The 23,182-nt window shown below is 38.5% G+C and overlaps 1 protein-coding gene across 1 annotated transcript in view; it reads left to right on the top strand.

Moving 5' to 3' along the window:
• LOC136885056 (neurobeachin-like protein 1) overlaps positions 1 to 23,182 on the top strand; it is a 398,107-nt gene that overhangs the window by 97,835 nt on the left and 277,090 nt on the right. Inside the window, exon 24 of the mRNA XM_067157452.2 lies at positions 7,405 to 7,600. Within this exon, the coding sequence (XP_067013553.2) occupies positions 7,405 to 7,600 (196 nt within the window). The remainder of the gene's footprint in view (positions 1 to 7,404; positions 7,601 to 23,182) is intronic.

Genomic DNA, 23,182 nt, shown 5'->3' with positions numbered 1-23,182 from the left:
AGGCCGCTACGGAAGGCATTTGTGGAGACAATTCTGGGAAAAATTGATGGAAACGAGGCATTCCTTGATTCAGTCTGTTTCTCGGACAAGGCTACATTGCATATTTTCGGCACAGTAAACAAGCACAATTGCCACACATGGGGATCTGAACCCCCCACCCGCATAGTGATAGAATTGGAACAGGACTCTCCGAAAGTTAATGTGTGGTGTGGATTGTTGAAGGACAGGGTTATTGGCCCATTCTTCTTCGTGGAGCCTACAGTTAATGGAACACGTTACCTAGACATGTTGGAGCAGTGTTGTGCCACAAGTTCCTTGTGACGTGATCTTTCAGCAAGATGGTGCACCATGCCATTATGCGGACGTTGTGAGGGATTTCTCGATCAGGAGTTCCCAGATCGCTGGATTGGGAGAGGTAGTCCATCGATTGCTTGGCCCCCTAGAAGCCCCGACATTATGCCTCTTCATTTTTCCTGTGGGGGTTTGTCAAAAATCAAGTGTACCAGACACCAGTTCGTGATCTTCCAGATCTGCATCATCGCATTCGTGCAGCTATTGCAAATGTTACGCCTATAATGCTGCAGAACACTTGGTGAGAAGTGGAATACAGAGTAGATGTTTGTCACGCCACTAATGGTGCACATATCGAGGTTTATTAGGTATGTAAACAAACATTTTGAGTTACCCTACTTGTAGAAACAAACCGCAACTAAATATCTCCACTACTTCTCAAGATATAAAATTTTATACCTTTAACCCAGACACCTTGTATAGGAATTCCCTGCTCGTAGAGTTCCAAGTAGTGGGACGGTTCATAGATTAGTTAATATATTGTTGAAATGGGAAACAATAATGATAAGCGACAAAAAAAGCGACAGAGTGCTAACAGAAGAAAATCTTGGACATTGGATAGTACCTGAAAAATTCTCCCAGAAAATCTCTTAAATGTCTTCTTCAGCACCCCCTGTGGGTGGGGGACGCAGATGAAGAATACACCCACGGTATCCCCTGCCTGTCGTAAGAGGTGACTAAAAGGGGCCCAAGGGGCTCTCAACTTGGGAATGTGGATTGGCGACCACGGGGCCCTTAGCTGAGTCTAGGCATTGCTTTCACTTACTTGTGCCAGGCTCCTCATTTTCGCCTATCCCGTCCGACCTCCCTTGGCCAATTCTTGTTCTTTTCCGACCCCGACGGTATTAGAGCATTTGAGGCCTAGGGAGTCTTTCATTTTCACGCCCTTCGTGGCCCTTGCCTTTCTTCGTCCGTTACTTCAGTTTTCGAAGTGACGGATCCCTTCTTTCTTCTTCTTTTCTCTCTCTCTTTACCCCCTGTGGGTGGGGGACGCAGATGAATAATACACCCTTGGTATCCCCTGCCTGTTGTGAGAGGCAACTAAAAGGGGCGACCAAGGGATGATTGAATTAGAACCATGGAACTACTTTTGATTCGTACCATCACGCGGGGAACACCATGAGTTGCCTGTACTTGCGCGTAGTACCACTATATTAGGTACGAAGTAGGTTTGTGATTAGTAGCAGTAAAGAGCCTGGCCTGGTGGTTTCCAGTACCCGTGCGTCGTACCCATGTGAGCGGCACCGTGGGTCAGCGTTGCCTGTGATTGGTACCCACTATGTGAGGAACACCACGGAATAGTGCGAGTCGCTGTGGTTAGTACACCTAGGTGAGGAACCTTATCGGTTTGCGTTGGTTATGAGTGGCGCCATTGTGTGAGAAACACCATAGGTCTGCGTTACTTGTACGATGTACAATACTTGTGAGTAGTACCATTTTGTGTGGAACACCTTGAGTCTTCGCTACTTTTGATTAGTATCCCAACATGACAAATACTATGGTTCTACTTTACTCGCGACATGTACCACTCTGTGGGGCCTTAGACGTGGATTTCGCACTCCTTTAGTCATCAAGCATCATTGTGCTTTATAAGGGGTCCCTTGGTCTGTAATACTATTATTTACGATCTCTTTTTGATTCTGATCCACTTTTTCCCTTTTTTTTTTTTTGGTGGGGGGGGGGGGGGGTTATGTCCATCCATTCATTATTCATGACATTTTTTGTTTTATTTTGGTCAGTGAATGAATTTGAACTTTTCGTTATTTCATTTCGTACCATTAGGGGCCGATGACCTCGATGTTAGGCCCCTTTAAACAACAAGCATCATCATCTGTCTTCTTCAGCAAACAGGAATTTCTTATGTTCCGTACAAAGGGCTGTGAAGTTAAAAGCCTATAAATGTACTGTGACGTAAGAAGTTAATCTTGGTGATCCTGTGTCTAGGATTAGATTTAGTGAATGGATTTTTAATAAAGTGTGTTACAGAGAAATTGATGCCAGTCTCATTCTCTTCTCAGACAAACTATGGTTTCACTTATATTGATATGTAAATTCTCAAAATGGCCAACAATGGAATGCTGGAAAACCTAATCTGCTCCACGAGGAACCTCTCTTTGTGACGAAAAATTACCGGGCGAGTTGGCCGTGCGGTTAGTGGCGCGCAGCTGTGAGCTTGCGTCTGGGAGGTAGTGGGTTCGAGCTCCACTGTCGGCAGCCCTGGAGATGGTGTTCTGTTGTTTCCCATTTTAAAATCGGGCAAATGCTGAGGCTGTACCTTAATTACGGCCACAGCTGCTTTCTTCCAACTCCTAAGCCTATCCCGTCATCACCATAAGACGTATCTGTTTCGGTGCAACATAAACATTTTTGTAAAAATGACTAAAATTAGGGGTGTGGTGCATTAAAATTTATCAGGCAATCACTTTAGCTTGCTCTGGAATTGCCCAGTTGTTGGGAAGTGATAGCTTACCACTGTGGCCTCAACTGTGGTTCTGCATTAATTGGATGATCCCGTGTTAAAGTCTGCTTAGGGCTGGGCTAAGGTTGGTGAATCACTGTAGATCAGGAGAATTCATAGCACATCATCTGTTAATGTTACCATATAAAACAACCCTGGTGGACAAAGTATGGGTTCTCTTTGCAGTCTAATCTGTCCAGTTGTTGGTTTTACTGAGAACAGTTAACTCCATTGCTGTGAGTTATTAGTGAGAATGAAGTGTTGAAATAGGTAGATGATCAATGGCTGAACGCTAACATGTTTTGCCACTGCTCAGATATCTGTAACTGATACTTGGGTACTGTAAAACTTTTTTGCTTAATGGATTATCATTTGAATTACTTTCATAATACTTCTGTGCATTGTTTTTTTTGTAATATCTGAGCCATCTCTTTCCAGTCTCAACTCGGTTATTTTATAACTGTTAAGTTCTTCACTCTGCTGAAACTCACTCACTCACTCACTCCGTGAGGGATGTGAAGTTCCTGTGCCAATCTTGCAATCCTCTTCCATCCTTTTTCATCTAGAGCTCGCTTGTCCCAGTTATCAATTTGGAGGGTCCGGTATACCTTGTTGATCTCTTTCTTCCAGGTGCTTCGGGGTCTTCCTGGAGATCTTTTCCCATTAAGAGATCCCTTGTATAGATCTACTCGTGCTCTTTTATCCTGCGTCCTCAGTACATGTCAAGCCCAGCACAGTCTGTTGGATTCTATCACACCCATTATAGTGTGTTGTTGAGAGAGATTAGATCTTTTCTGTGAGCTTTGAGTGATAGGATCAAACCATGGGCCAAATATTTTTCTATATTATTCTCAAAGACTTGCAATTGCTGCTGCTCTTTCTTGGTTATGAAACTAACTTAGAAAAACATATAAACATACAAATAGATCCTTAAGATGTGAGATGTAATTTCTGATTACATCTTAAGAATCTATGTATATGTTTCCACCTCAAAGGCCTTTAAATATAGTAGAATAACATCATACTCAAACCATATTCAGCTATACATCCAGATTATTATAAGATGGCTTCATGTGAGACACAGTATAATTAACATTAATTAAATTAATGCAAAATGTTTTAAAGAACAGGCTATTTTACCATTGTTGATCACAAACCAACTACCTCGAACCTAGTACTGTATGTCCACAGTGACAGGAATTATTATGAGAATGGTTATATAATATCTAATATAGTTGTTTCACAAGTTCTCAACTCGTTGGACAAGAAAGAAAGAACAGTTAAACATTGTATCTTAAAGGTTTTATTATGTGTTATTGCTTTAAGGTAGACGTCATAAGGTTTTTACCTTATGTAGTAATTAAGATGTATTACGTGACTTATACAATTGCCTGTTTTCTAATTTTTATATAGCTGAAGATGACGCGAAAAATGCGTCGAACCTAGTCCTGAAAACAATATAGAATGTTGTAAATACATCTAGGCAATATTATTATTGTATTGAATTGGTGGACCTTAATTATTTAATTATTGTAATCTCAGTTCAATACGGACAAAATGAAATTTCTTACTTTTACTAAGTAGCTTAATGTTGCACCACCGGGCGAGTAGGCCGTGCGTGTAGAGGCGCGCGGCTGTGAGCTTGCATCCGGGAGATAGTAGGTTCGAATCCCACTATCGGCAGCCCTGAAGATGGTTTTCCGTGGTTTCCCATTTTCACACCAGGCAAATGCTGGGGCTGTATCTTAATTAAGGCCATGGCCGCTTCCTTCCAACTCCTAGGCCTTTCCCATCCCATCGTCGCCATAAGACCTATCTGTGTCGGTGCGACGTAAAGCCCCTATCAAAAAAAAAAAAAAATGTTGCACCAACACAGGTAGGTCTTATGGCAATGATGGGATAAGAAAGGGCTAGGAATATGAAGGAAGCAGGCGTGGCCTTATTTAAGGTACAGCATTTACCTGGTGTGAAAATGGGAAACCACGAAAAACCATCTTCAGGGCTGCTGACAGTGTGGTTTGAACCCCCTATCTTCTGAATGCAAGCTCACAGCTGTGCGCCCGTAACTGGCCATCCAACTCACTCGGTAATGCACAGATAAGAGGTCAGTGGTGGAAATATTTGGTATGGGGTGTGACGCCTGTGTTGACATTGGCTACAAAAGTGTTAATTAATTTTGTCTAATAAATACCAAATATGTTGTCAGAGATCTATATCCAACATCGTACAGCTTGGAAAACGAGTGGATTTTTTCCGCGCTTCAAACATCCAACTGCCTCTGCTCAGTATGATCTGTGATCTATGGGTGCAGAGGTTTATGTACCACTACTGATCCACAGGGGTAACTACAAAATTAATGCTCTGCCATCTGGTCGACTAAAACAAGACATTAAAAATGGCACTCTGAGAGTGTCGGAATAGTCTGATTGTTTGGGCACCTGCACAGAATGCCAAAACAAGTATTTGGAATTATTATTATTATTATTATTATTATTATTATTATTATTATTATTATTATTATTATTATTATTATTATTTCGCAACATAATGGGTGCACATGGTAGCATATACCATAGAAATTAATTGCTACATTTAATGACACTTATCACTCCTCATTTCCCTAGTATGCCTCTTCAATGATGCCTAGGCCATCTATGCAGCTGATAGCAGAGCTGTTGAGGATCCAACAAGCCTTAGGGCTGAGGACTGAACATACATTCCGTAACTCATAATGGGCAAAATTTCCAGCACCTTGAAATCTCTGAGAACTGTGAAAATAGTCTGTTGGGTATAAAACTATTTTTATTATTCGTCAATTGGCCAAATAGCGACCACAGTAAGTTTCATAATATATTCTGGTGTTTAATCATTTATCGTTTGATCCAGCTGGGTTCCATTAGCACTGCGTTCATCCAACCTATTTTGCACTAATTGTAGTTTTCTCATCTTGGAAAGTGCCAGAAGTCATGTTGCTTATTCCGGAATGGTCTTATTTGTCGTAGGTCCATATCTTCGATTTTTTCTTGATGATAATATACCAGGAATTTGTTGTTTTTGGTTTTGAGACAAAATTGTTAAATGTTTTTTCCTTTGAGAGTCGTCCATCCATCGTGGGCTTGTGACCATAGAAGTGAGCTCCGAGTTTGTGTATTATTATTATTCTTCTCTTCTCTTCCTTCGTTATGCCCATTCATAGAGCGCGTTTGAACTTGATAGTTGGTTTGATGGTTTGTGCCTTCTTATCCTCCCAAAATCTCTTCATGAATGCACTGTGTTGCATCTTGCGTTCTGTCGACCACTTCCTACCAGTTGTCTTTTTTGGTTTCTCCCTAAATTTATGATTAGCTACTTTGGTTCTAAAAGCTCCACGATTTTCCACGATGTCGTCTGTAATATTTATTTCTTGGAGGTCCGCCTTAGTTTCTTCTAGCCATTTTATTTTGACCTTCTTTTTTAGTTGATTACTTTGAATAATCTTTTAGTTAGTCTGTCGCTGTTCATTCTGTAGATATGGCCATAGAAATTAAGGCGCCTTTTCCGTACAGCATCAGTAAACCTGTCGGTGAAGGAGTAGAGGTCCGCTGTTTTCCTCTTAATCCACATTCCATTTTCTCTCGTAGGACCATAAATTTTCCTGAGAATTTTCCGCTCCTGCTTTTCAATTTCTGTAATTTTAGAGTGACCACCTAAGCATGTGGTTTCTGAGGCATATAAAGCTTCGGGCAATACAACTGTCTTGTAGTGTCGTAATTTTGCATTACGTGATATGACTCTTTTGTTGTAGTAATTCCACGTCAGTCTGTATGCCTTATGTAGTTTGGTGTTTCTTTCTACATTGGCACTACTGTCTAATCCTGATGGTAGTATAATTTCTCCAAGGTATTTGAAGGAGGGCACCTGTGAAATTGTGCCGTTTTCCATCTCTAGCGGAGTTCTTTTGCTATTTTGACGTAGATTTTCCATGTACTTGGTTTTCTCGTAGGATATCTGGAGGCCTGCCTTTGATGCTATATTGTGTAGTCTCTGTATGGCATACCTTGTTTCATCCTTGGTCTTAGTAATGATTGCGAGATCATCAGCAAATGCTAAACATTTCACATTGACCTTGCTTCCCAAATTTCCGATGTTCACACCCTTGATATCCTTTTCCCACTCTCTAATAACTTTGTCTAGAACTAAGTTAAACAGAATAGGGGAGATGCTGTCACCTTGACGAACGCCCGTACATATTTCAAAAGGCTCAGAGATTTCTCCAAGGAATTTCACTTTAGAGGTCGTACTTGTGAGGGTCTGCTGGATAAGTGCTCTGGTCTTCTTGTCCACTCTGAGTTCTTCTAGGGTATCAAATACTGTCTGTCTGCCCACAGAGTCATACGCCTTCTTAAAATCCACAAAGGTGACGATCGTGCTGGCACTTCGGCGAATCCTTAATATCGTCTTCAAGTTCCATATTTGTTCTGCACATGATCGACCTTGTTATTGTTATTATTATTATTATTATTATTATTATTATTATTATTATTATTATTATTATTATTATTATTATTGGCCATTTACAAGTTTTATATGCTCAGATCTTTTACTCTTATTTGTAGGCTGGGTGGCAGGATAGTGTGACACGGCTGTTGGTGAAAAAACCAATCAGCACACCAGAGCAGGAGAAATTGGAACCTCTTCCTGACCTCATGACTTTCGACGAAGAGCATATGGAACTGGAGGCGACTCAACCAGTCAACTCGCTCTCATCCCAAGTCAGCGATGCAGCTATGGTCCTCGAGAATGAGATAAAAGGTAAGAAGCAACCCTTTAGGGACTTGTTTCTCACACACAGAAAATTGAGATTGTGCTGGGGAGCAGTGGCGGTTCGTGACATTTTACTCTGGCAGGGCTGTGCCGTCATCTCCTCCCCCCCCCCCCCCCCCCCCCCTCTCCAACGGCCCAGTTTTCACTGTCCAGCACCACGATAATTGTAGATGAAATATAATAATAATAATAATAATAATAATAATAATCCGATGACACTGGCTAAATACTGTATGTATCTTCTTCCGAGGCAGAACGATCACGTAGCGAAAATCAGATAATATCGCGAAGCGGAAAAAAGTAGAAACATAAAGCATCGCAAATCCGGAAGCATTACAATCTACATATCCTTAAAACATCGACAATAAACATATACTTATGTTCACAAAACTACTAAATTCACGACTCGATATACTTTTCAGGTTGAGGTTCAAAAAAAACATAGGCTAATATATTACAACACATGTAGGGAAGTGAAGTGAAGTGTGAAGACTTCTAAGCGAACATCACTAACAAGAAAACTCAACAACTGTATCCGAAAAACAATTCTAGTAGATTACGAAATGTCAGTCAATTGTTATTATAAGTATACAGTTCGTACTTTGATGATGATGATAATGACGGGATGAAGATACACATGAAAATAATACAAGAAAGTAGGTAACGATACCTTAGCTGACTTGCTTGTATACAAAATCCATTCTCCTTTCCTTCTGCTCTGCGAAGTGGTTGATGACACGTTCGTTGAAGTTAGGAACTGCCAACAGCTGTTTCTCGATGGAGCACATAGCAAGCGCGTTAAGTCGATCTTCCTCCATGGTATTCCTAGTGAACGACTTAATCCTTTTCAGCGTAGAGAAGCACCTTTCATTTTCTGACGTTGTCATGGGAATTGTACAAATAATTCGTAATAACTTAATTGACTCGGGAAGAAGTACTTCCAGGTTGTTATCACAAATGCATGTCAGAAGAGTTAGGGCACCTGAAGCGTTAGCAAAATCACTTCTGCCGTATAAAACTGAGAGTTCATGCCTTAGTTCAATTTGGTTAATAGGAAATAATCTAGCAGCAATTTCAAATTCAGTTTGCGGGAACAGTATCCTATACCTCGGAAATAAACTAGGCTGGAAAAGTTTGGCAACAGACAGATGGTCACTGAACAAAAAACGGTCCTCTATCCCGGATAAAATAACATCGCACACCTCTCTCACTGCAATCTTTCTATTATCTTCAAACCGTGCGCGTTTCTGACTTGAGCCTGCTGGATTTCCATCGGTGGTGTCTGTGCCATTAAGCCAGTGATGGTCGTAATCGAGAGAGTTTCTGACTCGTTGCACCGATAATTTGAAATCAGATATACTTTTTTGAGCTTTTATACTATCAATTTCGCGGTGCTGAAGCTCGTTGAATAGAAAGTCACAGTGAGGCATAACTTTAGAGAATAGCTCTAGCCAGAATAGAAAATCGGGATCCTTCAGTAGATTCCTTAGGCCTACAGCTTTTCTCACTGTCGAATAGTCATTATTATCATCGGCGATCTTCTCGAGACACTCCGATATTTCATTTCTGTACATAAAAACCGTACTTACACATCGTGCCTTGAAGTTCCACCTTGTGGCGGCATTTTTTGGGATGCGCCTTTTTACCACTTCGTCCAAAACAGCAGTTCGTTTCGCAGATTTTGAAAAAAATGATGAAAACCCTTCTAAATTACTAAAAAAGATCCTGACCTGCTTATTCTGAGTAGCACATCGCTCAACAATTAAATTTAATTGATGCGCGTAGCAGTGCACAAAATGAGCGTTTTTGTAAACGACCTTGACCCTTGCTTGAACGCCAGTCTGCCTTCCACTCATTACTGAATGGCCGTCGTATGTCTGCGCGATGACTTTGTCCGGAGTTTGGTCCAGCTTAAGTTTTTCCAACTCCTGGAATACTGCAGAGGTAATGCCTTCTGCTGAGTGATTATCAGGCGACACAAAACTAATGAATCTTTCATTTATTTTGCTACCCAGCTCGTACCGTACAACAAAAACGAGTTGAGATAAGGTGGAACAATCGGTGGTTTCATCAACTTGAATTGCCACAAAATTTGTTTGAGAGATTTCTTCCGAAATCATTTGATGACACACGGCATAGATTGAATTCAGAAGCTCGTTCTGTATGGTATTAGATAACCCAACAAATACTCTGTTATTTGCTCTTTCGATATGTTCTTTCAGTGTGCTGTCTAGCTCTGACATTAAATTGACTAAACCTCGAAAAATGCCTGGGTTATCAGACGTGTATGTCTCATCGTGGCCCCTGAGCGCTAGTTCAAACTTCCCACAGAACTTAATAGCATCAATTAATTTACTAAGAATGTATCGATTCTTTGAAACCTGTTCATTTGATTGTTTAATTTTAAGTCTGTATGCACTGTCTAATTGGCATCGAATATCTACTCTACCAAGCATAGCAAATTCAATACCAGCGTTTATATGTTTCTCGCTCATTTTATGCTTTTTCACTTTTTCACCTAGGTGTTTTATGTCTGATACCCCGACTGATGTCCATGGAGCGTCAACGACATTCATTGCTAAACAAGAGTAACAGAAGAACGCATTCCTTATCTCACATCCGCACAGCCAATCAGCCTGCTTATAAAGTGACGGACTGAATTTCCTAGTATATGCATTTTTGTTCTTGTAACCCTTCTGTTCTTGTGCAATATTTAAATTCTGTCGAGGAGGCCCTAATTTCTTTAATTCTATCCTATGTTCAAAACTTAAATTTCCGTCACTACTTAAAATACTATTTACAGAATTCATCTTCCTTGTCTTCCTAAATTAAGACTGTAACATTTAGTTTTCAAATGGGCAGGTAAGTACTAAACACACGAATGAAGATATTAAAACGACACTTAAAACTGAAGGTAGAATTTACAATGTTATTTAAACTATTATGGTACCGTAGTTTTATCTACTGAACACTTGCACAGCAACACTACACTACAATGGCATTTAAACACACACACATTAGCCAGCTAACAGCTACTGCAATCACGGCTACTCCTGTTTCACTGATCACAAATGACAATGACATTCACGAGAACAAATAAACAATGCACGCCAGAATTCCTTTCGGCTTCCTCAAATCTCAAAGCAATGTGACCAACGTACAAATAGTGCCGTCACCTTACGATTAGGTTTTAAATCTTTATTTTAGCTTATTTTTAGAACTGAATTGTTTAAATAGCCAGTCTAATGGAATCCATTGTTTTGTAAACAGTTTTAGAATTAACCTCTGTTGTAACCAAGGTTGAGATTTACAAAACACAACTTTATTATTCGCTTCAAATGCAAAATACACTATTTACACAAATAAAAATGAAATTTAACTTGAAGCAAATGAATTAGGAATCTTGAGAAAGAGTCTATCTTTTGTACACTATATACAAGTTTACAGTATTTACATCCACTTCTATCTCGAAAAGATAGTCCTTGATATGAAAAGTCGATAGTCGAAAACTATCAGAAGTACTGACATAAATGTTTTGGAAAGTCCTTCCTTGTTGAGTTCATAAAGGCAAGTTCAATGTTGGAAGAATTCTTACTTGGCGAAACCAAGGGAGCTTGCATCAATTAAGGAAATATGACGGTATGTAATAGTATGACTGGATATGGGCAGCGGAAGAGGAGCGGTGACCAGAGGTGAGACCTCGTACTGCCAGAAATTCAGTCCACCTGGTCGAAGCACATTTTCAAGAGGAGTAGCCTCCGTGCTCGACGTAGGGTGTATTCTGGAGCTGGACACCGGGGCAAGTGGGCATCAGGACAGGCTGGGAGTTCCTCTTTATAGTACACACACGACTGTTCAGGCACGCGCACTGAGGGCTGCGCGTCGAGGCTAGAAGAATGACACTTGGCGCGCGTGTAGCTGGCTGGCGGAGCGAGAAGGGAGCGCCGGACATACAACAACCTCTAACAACAGTTAACGTAAGACGTGTGAGAAAAGGCCTAGGTACATTGTACAGTGGTTGGCGACGTTGCTACGGGCTCTGCCGGACAGACCAAGTATTAAATGCTCTAAGCATACACCCCGCCTGCACTCTTCCTTCCCCTGACAAGCCCATATCGTCTTCCAAGGCTCCTCCCGCACCCCTCACCCTTGTCAAACTCTAGGAGCTTACTGAGGGCTCTCCTGCCAGCACCCGACCGCCTAATGTCTAAAGAGAAAACATTGTGCTGGACTAAAGAGAAAACATCGTGCTTGAAAATAAAAAAGCGAAACGTTTACAGCCAAAACAATAAAGTAACATTGTATAACTGAATAACACACTACCATAAGTTAGACTTTGCTACATTGTCCATCTCGTTATATAATCAGCTACGGAGTGAAATTATGTTACGTGTTTTAGTAAAGGCGGTGGGGCGGCGCCCAAAAGCCCTTCATGCACGAACCGCCACTGCTGGGGAGGAGATTACTTAACCCTGTGGTGCTCGCACGTGCATTCACAGTCCGCACGCTGCTATTTTTCTGTTCCCTCCAATTGTCCTTGACATTAGGAGTTACGTGATTTCAATACCTTCCTGTCAACAGTTCTCATACATCATACTCTGATTTCACTTCATTCTGTGCGGTAGTGTTGAAACAAATAGCTGATGCGGACTGACAGTCCTGCGTGACTCTTGCCAGATAAGATTGCTAATTGTTGCTGCTTATTTAAGTATGGTAAGTTGACTATTTTTGTAGGTATTAGGACTTCAGTTGGAAATTTTTATGTCATTATTTGTGGGCCTTGGTCATATGGATATTGCTTTGTTGCACATTAAAGCAAATAATCCTGACAACCCCATGCCATACAGGGAGTTCCCTCACCACTTGTCTTACGAACTTGTTGTGGAACTTGTGCAAACCTGAGCTGCCTTAAATAATCCGCCTGGTAATATTCCATCAAGGATCTGTAAAATTGTCAAAAATGAACGTAGAGGATGACCTCTGGAGAATTTCAGCCACCACAGGGGTCTCCGTGCTTACTGTGATAAGAAAAATAACAGACCCAGCAGGTACAGTTGCAAAGAGTGCGATAAATACTTTTCAAACCTGCAACTATTGTGTACTCTGAATGCTTGGAGAATGTAGGAAGTGACTAAATGTGCTGAGAGATGTCAATTCTTTATTATGTATAATGTGTTATGTATTTATCCGTGATTGACAATTTTTTTTTTTGGTGGCTATCCCTGGGGTTGTTATTCCTTTAACATTGATCTATAACCTTTTTACATTTTTATTGTTGTGTTAAGCACATTTTATAATAGTTATTATACCTCAAAAATGCCTTTTCTGTGTTAGTTTTCTTAACACCTAAATCTACTTACATGTACGTGCAGATCCACAGCCCGCCGCGACTGTTCACGGCATGAAAGGCAGCACGACTACCACAGGGTTAAGATAACAGTAGCCTAAATGTCTGTAAACCAGAGTGGATTTGTGAAAGGATGTCGGAGAATAGATGTAATTCATGCTGCAGGAATGCACCAGGAGAAACACAGAGAAAGTCGAATCATTTGTGTACATCACTCCAGGTCTGCTTTAAATTCATTTAGGCATAGATATCAAGGATAATTAAATAAAAAACCACCTATTCAATACTTTCCACGTTTAATGTGGTTATTATCTACATGATTTTATGTAGACTCATTTGGTCAGGTACATGTTTCACCCATTATTTTGGGCATCTTCAGCCTGTAAACAACCTTTAGGTCAAGGTTTGGGACCTTTTTAACTAATATAAACATACTAATATATACACTATATACAACATATACATTATATACAATATATACAAACATAAGTCAATACAGTAAAGTTTTTTGGTCCTAATCTATTTAATATGGAAAATGTCCAAAACTAAAATGGATCTTCTTTTCGGTGAAGAGGATTGCAAATCGGGGTTTATGTGACCCCTATACCATATTAAGTACTTGACGTATCGTGTCTGGTGACAGGATGTGTCGTCAACAATAAGTGGAGATTTGAACTGATTGTAGGTTGGTCAAGATTGAAAATATAAATTTAAATTGAATGTGTTTTAACTTGGCAGTTCTGGTTAACTTAAAATGTTCAAAACTAAAAATAAAATGAAACGGATCTTCTTTTTTCTTGAGAAGGGGTGATATTAAAACTGGAGCTTGTTTGACCCACGATTTTCATTTTCATGTTCTTGACGTAACTAATATTTAAATGTGTTGTCGTGTACAAGTGGAGATTCAAAAGCCGATTGTTGTAGGTAGACTGGTCAAAAACGTTGTGAATGAAACTGTTAGCGTCTTGACTTTGGGTCTCATGTAACGTCAAGGAATTGACAAGAGTACAATATTTAGCTGTTTCATAGTTTTAGGCTGCTGCTTAATTGGGAAGAGACATCCTAGACACTTGATACAGTCTTGTGTGAAAATTGTTCCCGTTGATGTGTTGCTTGGTCTTTGGGAGGGATCTTAAGAATATTTGTTCAGTTAATACTAGATGGATCTGTCTGTTCCGGCAGCGCCTGTCTTGTCACCATTTCTACTCCTGGTGTTGTAATGGTGCGGTAATGGAGGGGCAGGGCATGGAGGGAGAGTGGGGGTAGGCTGGTCTATGGGCGTGTGTGCTGTTGTTGGAGGGGAGTTTCTAGAAGCAATATGGGCGGGTTTAACTTTTGGCATGATGGATGAAGCATTTGAGTGTGGAGATTTAAATAAATGAGGGATTTTGTTTTGATCTGAATTCACGATATTAATTAATCTAGGTGTTAATTCGTACAAAGGATTTTTAATTTCATTGACGTCGTTGAGATTTTTATTTTTATTGTAGGTTTGGTCTAAAAAGATGTGTAGGTTTTCCAGTTCATTCATTAATTTCCCTTTACCTATGCTTCTAATGATGGTAAGATCTTTCTCTATGGATGTAAAGTGATGGCCCGTTTCTCTCATATGTTGGCTCATCGCTGAGTACTTATTGTGTTTTTGAGCGTTATAATGTTCCAGATATCTCGTATTAAAGCTGCGGCCAGTCTGTCCGATATAAGAAAAACCACATTGTGTACATGTTAGTTTATATATGCCGGACCTTGAATAATGGTTGCTATTGTGATTGACCTTGTTGTGGTTAAAAAACATGTTTCGATTAGTGTTAACTGTCCTGAAGGCTATATTGATATTGTGCTTCTTTAAAGTATTTGCGATCTGATGGACGGCTGGGTTGTTATATGTAAATGTGGCGAAACTGGTTTTTTTAGGTTTTTCTGGGATGAGGTTAGTGGACAATTTAATTTTGATTTTATTAATCAAGCGGTTGACCATATCTATTTTATACCCGTTCAGTTGAGCAAGATTCCTTATGTACTTCAGTTCAATTTTTAAATTGTTGGGAGAAAGAGGAATTTTTAAAGCTCTATAAATTAAATTATAGAAAGAGGCTTGTTTTTGGGACTTGGGGTGTATGGATGAATTCATAATAGTTAAGGGAGAGTGTGTAGGTTTCCTGTATATTCGAAAATCGAAGGTATTATGTCCGCGTGTAATAGTTAAGTCCAAAAAGTTTAATGAGTTCCTAACCTCATCCTCTTTAGTAAACTTAACATTGGGGTCAATTTTGTTTAGGGACTCCAAGATCTCGTCACTATTAGTGACATTTTTGTCGAAAATTATGAAGGTATCGTCTACAAATCTCAGCCACAAACATACGCCTTTTATTTGTGTTATAATTTTTGTGTGTTCTATTGTGTCCATATAAATGTCTGCTAAGATGCCAGAAAGAGGGTCGCCCATCGCTAAGCCTTTTTGTTGGTAAAACTTTCCATTGAAAGAGAAAAAGTTGTTGCTTAAGACAAAATTTAATATCTTCATGAATTCTTCAATTTCCATCTTACTAAGGCCGCTGTGTTTATTGATATTATCACTGATAATTCTGCAGTTATATAGAGTTCATTTAGCGTTAGCTCAGGCTTTACATCCGTTAGAATGGAACTCTTTCCAGCTACATGTGGACAATAAACTGATTGCTTTATTGGATAGGAAGCAAGTTACTCTCGACAAGAAACTATCTCAATTAAAAGCATCCCAATCACGATTACCAAAACGCAGTTCAGACACGCAAAAAGCGGCTCCCTCACAGAACAATACACCCACAGTAGTTAATTTGACAGACGTACAGTTCTCTGAAGAAGAAATGGGGATCTTGAATAAAGGCTTAAAACATAACTGGCCTAGCAAGAGAAAAGAAACGGATATTATCAACACAGTAGCTGAGATCGAGGCTAACATTTCTAAACTCCCTTTAGAAACACAAAATGATACCAGATTTGAGGTAAAAAAGAAACTACCAAAACTAGCGGAAGAAATAAACGCATATTCAAATTTCGACCACAAAAAATTGATCCAGAACGTAAAAAAGAAAATAGACGACAACAACATTATTGTCACAAAAGCGGACAAAGGAGGTTCCACAGTTCTCCTAGATCAAAACACATACATTCAAAAAACAGAAGACTTTTTTAAGGACAAAATATACACAATAGTCAACAAAGATCCAACCACGAGAATTCAGCGAAATCTAAAAACTCTAATAAGAAGTTCTAACTTTCTTTTCAATGAACAAGAACAACAAAAACTTTTTAACATGAACCCTAGTATTCCGACAGCCAGAGCCTTACCAAAGATTCATAAGAAGGACATTCCAATACGCCCTATCATAAACTGTAGAAACAGCCCCACCTATAAAGTATCAAAATTCATTCACGGCTTTCTAAAAAAACATTACGTATTCAATAATAAACACCCTTTAAAAAATTCATTCACTTTTTGCGAAATTTTAAACAAGTTTAAGCTGCGCCCCAATCACTCAATGTGCTCCTATGACGTCGTAAATATGTACCCAAACATCCCTACCAAAGAAACTGTAAGAATTATCAGTGATAATATCAATAAACACAGCGGCCTTAGTAAGATGGAAATTGAAGAATTCATGAAGATATTAAATTTTGTCTTAAGCAACAACTTTTTCTCTTTCAATGGAAAGTTTTACCAACAAAAAGGCTTAGCGATGGGCGACCCTCTTTCTGGCATCTTAGCAGACATTTATATGGACACAATAGAACACACAAAAATTATAACACAAATAAAAGGCGTATGTTTGTGGCTGAGATTTGTAGACGATACCTTCATAATTTTCGACAAAAATGTCACTAATAGTGACGAGATCTTGGAGTCCCTAAACAAAATTGACCCCAATGTTAAGTTTACTAAAGAGGATGAGGTTAGGAACTCATTAAACTTTTTGGACTTAACTATTACACGCGGACATAATACCTTCGATTTTCGAATATACAGGAAACCTACACACTCTCCCTTAACTATTATGAATTCATCCATACACCCCAAGTCCCAAAAACAAGCCTCTTTCTATAATTTAATTTATAGAGCTTTAAAAATTCCTCTTTCTCCCAACAATTTAAAAATTGAACTAAAGTACATAAGGAATCTTGCTCAACTGAACGGGTATAAAATAGATATGGTCAACCGCTTGATTAATAAAATCAAAATTAAATTGTCCACTAACCTCATCCCAGAAAAACCTAAAAACACCAGTTTCGCCACATTTACATATAACAACCCAGCCGTCCATCAGATCGCAAATACTTTAAAGAAGCACAATATCAATATAGCCTTCAGGACAGTTAACACTAATCGAAACATGTTTTTTAACCACAACAAGGTCAATCACAATAGCAACCATTATTCAAGGTCCGGCATATATAAACTAACATGTACACAATGTGGTTTTTCTTATATCGGACAGACTGGCCGCAGCTTTAATACGAGATATCTGGAACATTATAACGCTCAAAAACACAATAAGTACTCAGCGATGAGCCAACATATGAGAGAAACGGGCCATCACTTTACATCCATAGAGAAAGATCTTACCATCATTAGAAGCATAGGTAAAGGGAAATTAATGAATGAACTGGAAAACCTACACATCTTTTTAGACCAAACCTACAATAAAAATAAAAATCTCAACGACGTCAATGAAATTAAAAATCCTTTGTACGAATTAACACCTAGATTAATTAATATCGTGAATTCAGATCAAAACAAAATCCCTCATTTATTTAAATCTCCACACTCAAATGCTTCATCCATCATGCCAAAAGTTAAACCCGCCCATATTGCTTCTAGAAACTCCCCTCCAACAACAGCACACACGCCCATAGACCAGCCTACCCCCACTCTCCCTCCATGCCCTGCCCCTCCATTACCGCACCATTACAACACCAGGAGTAGAAATGGTGACAAGACAGGCGCTGCCGGAACAGACAGATCCATCTAGTATTAACTGAACAAATATTCTTAAGATCCCTCCCAAAGACCAAGCAACACATCAACGGGAACAATTTTCACACAAGACTGTATCAAGTGTCTAGGATGTCTCTTCCCAATTAAGCAGCAGCCTAAAACTATGAAACAGCTAAATATTGTACTCTTGTCAATTCCTTGACGTTACATGAGACCCAAAGTCAAGACGCTAACAGTTTCATTCACAACGTTTTTGACCAGTCTACCTACAACAATCGGCTTTTGAATCTCCACTTGTACACGACAACACATTTAAATATTAGTTACGTCAAGAACATGAAAATGAAAATCGTGGGTCAAACAAGCTCCAGTTTTAATATCACCCTTTCTCAAGAAAAAAGAAGATCCGTTTCATTTTATTTTTAGTTTTGAACATTTTAAGTTAACCAGAACTGCCAAGTTAAAACACATTCAATTTAAATTTATATTTTCAATCTTGACCAACCTACAATCAGTTCAAATCTCCACTTATTGTTGACGACACATCCTGTCACCAGACACGATACGTCAAGTACTTAATATGGTATAGGGGTCACATAAACCCCGATTTGCAATCCTCTTCACCGAAAAGAAGATCCATTTTAGTTTTTGGACATTTTCCATATTAAATAGATTAGGACCAAAAAACTTTACTGTATTGACTTATGTTTGTATATATTGTATATAATGTATATGTTGTATATAGTGTATATATTAGTATGTTTATATTAGTTAAAAAGGTCCCAAACCTTGACCTAAAGGTTGTTTACAGGCTGAAGATGCCCAAAATAATGGGTGAAACATGTACCTGACCAAATGAGTCTACATAAAATCATGTAGATAATAACCACATTAAACGTGGAAAGTATTGAATAGGTGGTTTTTTATTTAATTATCCTTGATATCTATGCCTAACGTCATCTTCAATACGGAACAATAATGAGAGTTGTTACTTGTAATTTGGTAGCCAACCAGGCAAAATACCGTTTAAATAGGTACTTCAACCTTAAGGTCAAGATTTGTAAACTAACTAAAGACATAGCCTTTCTAAAACAGTGTCTAGAACTAAAATTGATCCCAAAATTTTTGAAACCTACACAGCGAAAAAACTTATCTAACCAAAGTTTGATTAGAGTTCAAAACAAGGTCAACGACATTTGGTTAAGAAATGAAATTAAAGCGTCATATAAAAAGAAGTCGCTTTTAAATCTGCAGTTATATAGAGTTCATTTAGCGTTAGCTCAGGCTTTACATCCGTTAGAATGGAACTCTTTCCAGCTACATGTGGACAATAAACTGATTGCTTTATTGGATAGGAAGCAAGTTACTCTCGACAAGAAACTATCTCAATTAAAAGCATCCCAATCACGATTACCAAAACGCAGTTCAGACACGCAAAAAGCGGCTCCCTCACAGAACAATACACCCACAGTAGTTATTTTGACAGACGTACAGTTCTCTGAAGAAGAAATGGGGATCTTGAATAAAGGCTTAAAACATAACTGGCCTAGCAAGAAAAAAGAAACGGATATTATCAACACAGTAGCTGAGATCGAGGCTAACATTTCTAAACTCCCTTTAGAAACACAAAATGATACCAGATTTGAGGTAAAAAAGAAACTACCAAAACTAGCGGAAGAAATAAACGCATATTCAAATTTCGACCACAAAAAATTGATCCAGAACGTAAAAAAGAAAATAGACGACAACAACATTATTGTCACAAAAGCGGACAAAGGAGGTTCCACAGTTCTCCTAGATCAAAACACATACATTAAAAAAACAGAAGACTTTTTTAAGGACAAAATATACACAATAGTCAACAAAGATCCAACCACGAGAATTCAGCGAAATCTAAAAACTCTAATAAGAAGTTCTAACTTTCTTTTCAATGAACAAGAACAACAAAAACTTTTTAACATGAACCCTAGTATTCCGACAGCCAGAGCCTTACCAAAGATTCATAAGAAGGACATTCCAATACGCCCTATCATAAACTGTAGAAACAGCCCCACCTATAAAGTATCAAAATTCATTCACGGCTTTCTAAAAAAACATTACGTATTCAATAATAAACACCCTTTAAAAAATTCATTCACTTTTTGCGAAATTTTAAACAAGTTTAAGCTGCGCTCCAATCACTCAATGTGCTCCTATGACGTCGTAAATATGTACCCAAACATCCCTACCAAAGAAACTGTAAGAATTATCAGTGATAATATCAATAAACACAGCGGCCTTAGTAAGATGGAAATTGAAGAATTCATGAAGATATTAAATTTTGTCTTAAGCAACAACTTTTTCTCTTTCAATGGAAAGTTTTACCAACAAAAAGGCTTAGCGATGGACGACCCTCTTTCTGGCATCTTAGCAGACATTTATATGGACACAATAGAACACACAAAAATTATAACACAAATAAAAGGCGTATGTTTGTGGCTGAGATTTGTAGACGATACCTTCATAATTTTCGACAAAAATGTCACTAATAGTGACGAGATCTTGGAGTCCCTAAACAAAATTGACCCCAATGTTAAGTTTACTAAAGAGGATGAGGTTAGGAACTCATTAAACTTTTTGGACTTAACTATTACACGCGGACATAATACCTTCGATTTTCGAATATACAGGAAACCTACACACTCTCCCTTAACTATTATGAATTCATCCATACACCCCAAGTCCCAAAAACAAGCCTCTTTCTATAATTTAATTTATAGAGCTTTAAAAATTCCTCTTTCTCCCAACAATTTAAAAATTGAACTGAAGTACATAAGGAATCTTGCTCAACTGAACGGGTATAAAATAGATATGGTCAACCGCTTGATTAATAAAATCAAAATTAAATTGTCCACTAACCTCATCCCAGAAAAACCTAAAAAAACCAGTTTCGCCACATTTACATATAACAACCCAGCCGTCCATCAGATCGCAAATACTTTAAAGAAGCACAATATCAATATAGCCTTCAGGACAGTTAACACTAATCGAAACATGTTTTTTAACCACAACAAGGTCAATCACAATAGCAACCATTATTCAAGGTCCGGCATATATAAACTAACATGTACACAATGTGGTTTTTCTTATATCGGACAGACTGGCCGCAGCTTTAATACGAGATATCTGGAACATTATAACGCTCAAAAACACAATAAGTACTCAGCGATGAGCCAACATATGAGAGAAACGGGCCATCACTTTACATCCATAGAGAAAGATCTTACCATCATTAGAAGCATAGGTAAAGGGAAATTAATGAATGAACTGGAAAACCTACACATCTTTTTAGACCAAACCTACAATAAAAATAAAAATCTCAACGACGTCAATGAAATTAAAAATCCTTTGTACGAATTAACACCTAGATTAATTAATATCGTGAATTCAGATCAAAACAAAATCCCTCATTTATTTAAATCTCCACACTCAAATGCTTCATCCATCATGCCAAAAGTTAAACCCGCCCATATTGCTTCTAGAAACTCCCCTCCAACAACAGCACACACGCCCATAGACCAGCCTACCCCCACTCTCCCTCCATGCCCTGCCCCTCCATTACCGCACCATTACAACACCAGGAGTAGAAATGGTGACAAGACAGGCGCTGCCGGAACAGACAGATCCATCTAGTATTAACTGAACAAATATTCTTAAGATCCCTCCCAAAGACCAAGCAACACATCAACGGGAACAATTTTCACACAAGACTGTATCAAGTGTCTAGGATGTCTCTTCCCAATTAAGCAGCAGCCTAAAACTATGAAACAGCTAAATATTGTACTCTTGTCAATTCCTTGACGTTACATGAGACCCAAAGTCAAGACGCTAACAGTTTCATTCACAACGTTTTTGACCAGTCTACCTACAACAATCGGCTTTTGAATCTCCACTTGTACACGACAACACATTTAAATATTAGTTAAGTCAAGAACATGAAAATAAAAATCGTGGGTCAAACAAGCTCCAGTTTTAATATCACCCTTTCTCAAGAAAAAAGAAGATCCGTTTCATTTTATTTTTAGTTTTGAACATTTTAAGTTAACCAGAACTGCCAAGTTAAAACACATTCAATTTAAATTTATATTTTCAATCTTGACCAACCTACAATCAGTTCAAATCTCCACTTATTGTTGACGACACATCCTGTCACCAGACACGATACGTCAAGTACTTAATATGGTATAGGGGTCACATAAACCCCGATTTGCAATCCTCTTCACCGAAAAGAAGATCCATTTTAGTTTTTGGACATTTTCCATATTAAATAGATTAGGACCAAAAAACTTTACTGTATTGACTTATGTTTGTATATATTGTATATAATGTATATGTTGTATATAGTGTATATATTAGTATGTTTATATTAGTTAAAAAGGTCCCAAACCTTGACCTAAAGGTTGTTTACAGGCTGAAGATGCCCAAAATAATGGGTGAAACATGTACCTGACCAAATGAGTCTACATAAAATCATGTAGATAATAACCACATTAAACGTGGAAAGTATTGAATAGGTGGTTTTTTATTTAATTATCCTTGATATCTATGCCTAACGTCATCTTCAATACGGAACAATAATGAGAGTTGTTACTTGTAATTAAATTCATTTACCGGAAACTATACAGGCGAGTACAGAGAATGACTATTACTCTGCTGTACCGGTAATATTACGAGCTAGACGTATGAGGTATGGCTTGTAATAAAAGGAACTGCTTTTCTGCCTTCTACAGGTGTAGCAAGAGAGGGGATTGAGATAGGAAATTATAGACGTTGAAGCCGTGGAGCCAGACTGAGTGGCTCAGACGGTTGAGGCTCTGGCCTTCTGACCCCAACTTGGCAGGTTCGACCCTGGCTCAGTCCGGTGGTATTTGAAGGTGCTCAGATACGTCAGCCTCGTGTCGGTAGATTTACTGGCACGTAAAAGAACTCCTGCGGGACTAAATTCCGGCACCTCGGCGTCTCTGAAAACCTTAAAAGTAGTTAATGGGACATAAAGCAAATATTATTATTATTATTATTATTATTATTATTATTATTATTATTATTATTCTTATTATGATTATTATTACGACTATGTTTATGATTATTATTATTATTATTATTATTATTATTATTATTATTAGCAGCTTTGGAAACGCATTGTGGGTGGTTTAAATTTGCTTTCTTTGTTGGCCTTCTTTTTGAGCTCAGTTTGAAGTGAATACTCTGA

This window comes from Anabrus simplex, chromosome 13, assembly GCF_040414725.1.
Source record: "Anabrus simplex isolate iqAnaSimp1 chromosome 13, ASM4041472v1, whole genome shotgun sequence".
NCBI lineage: Eukaryota > Metazoa > Arthropoda > Insecta > Orthoptera > Tettigoniidae > Anabrus > Anabrus simplex.
Note: the sequence above shows the minus strand (reverse complement) of the source record. Positions and strands in the feature narration are given on the sequence as shown.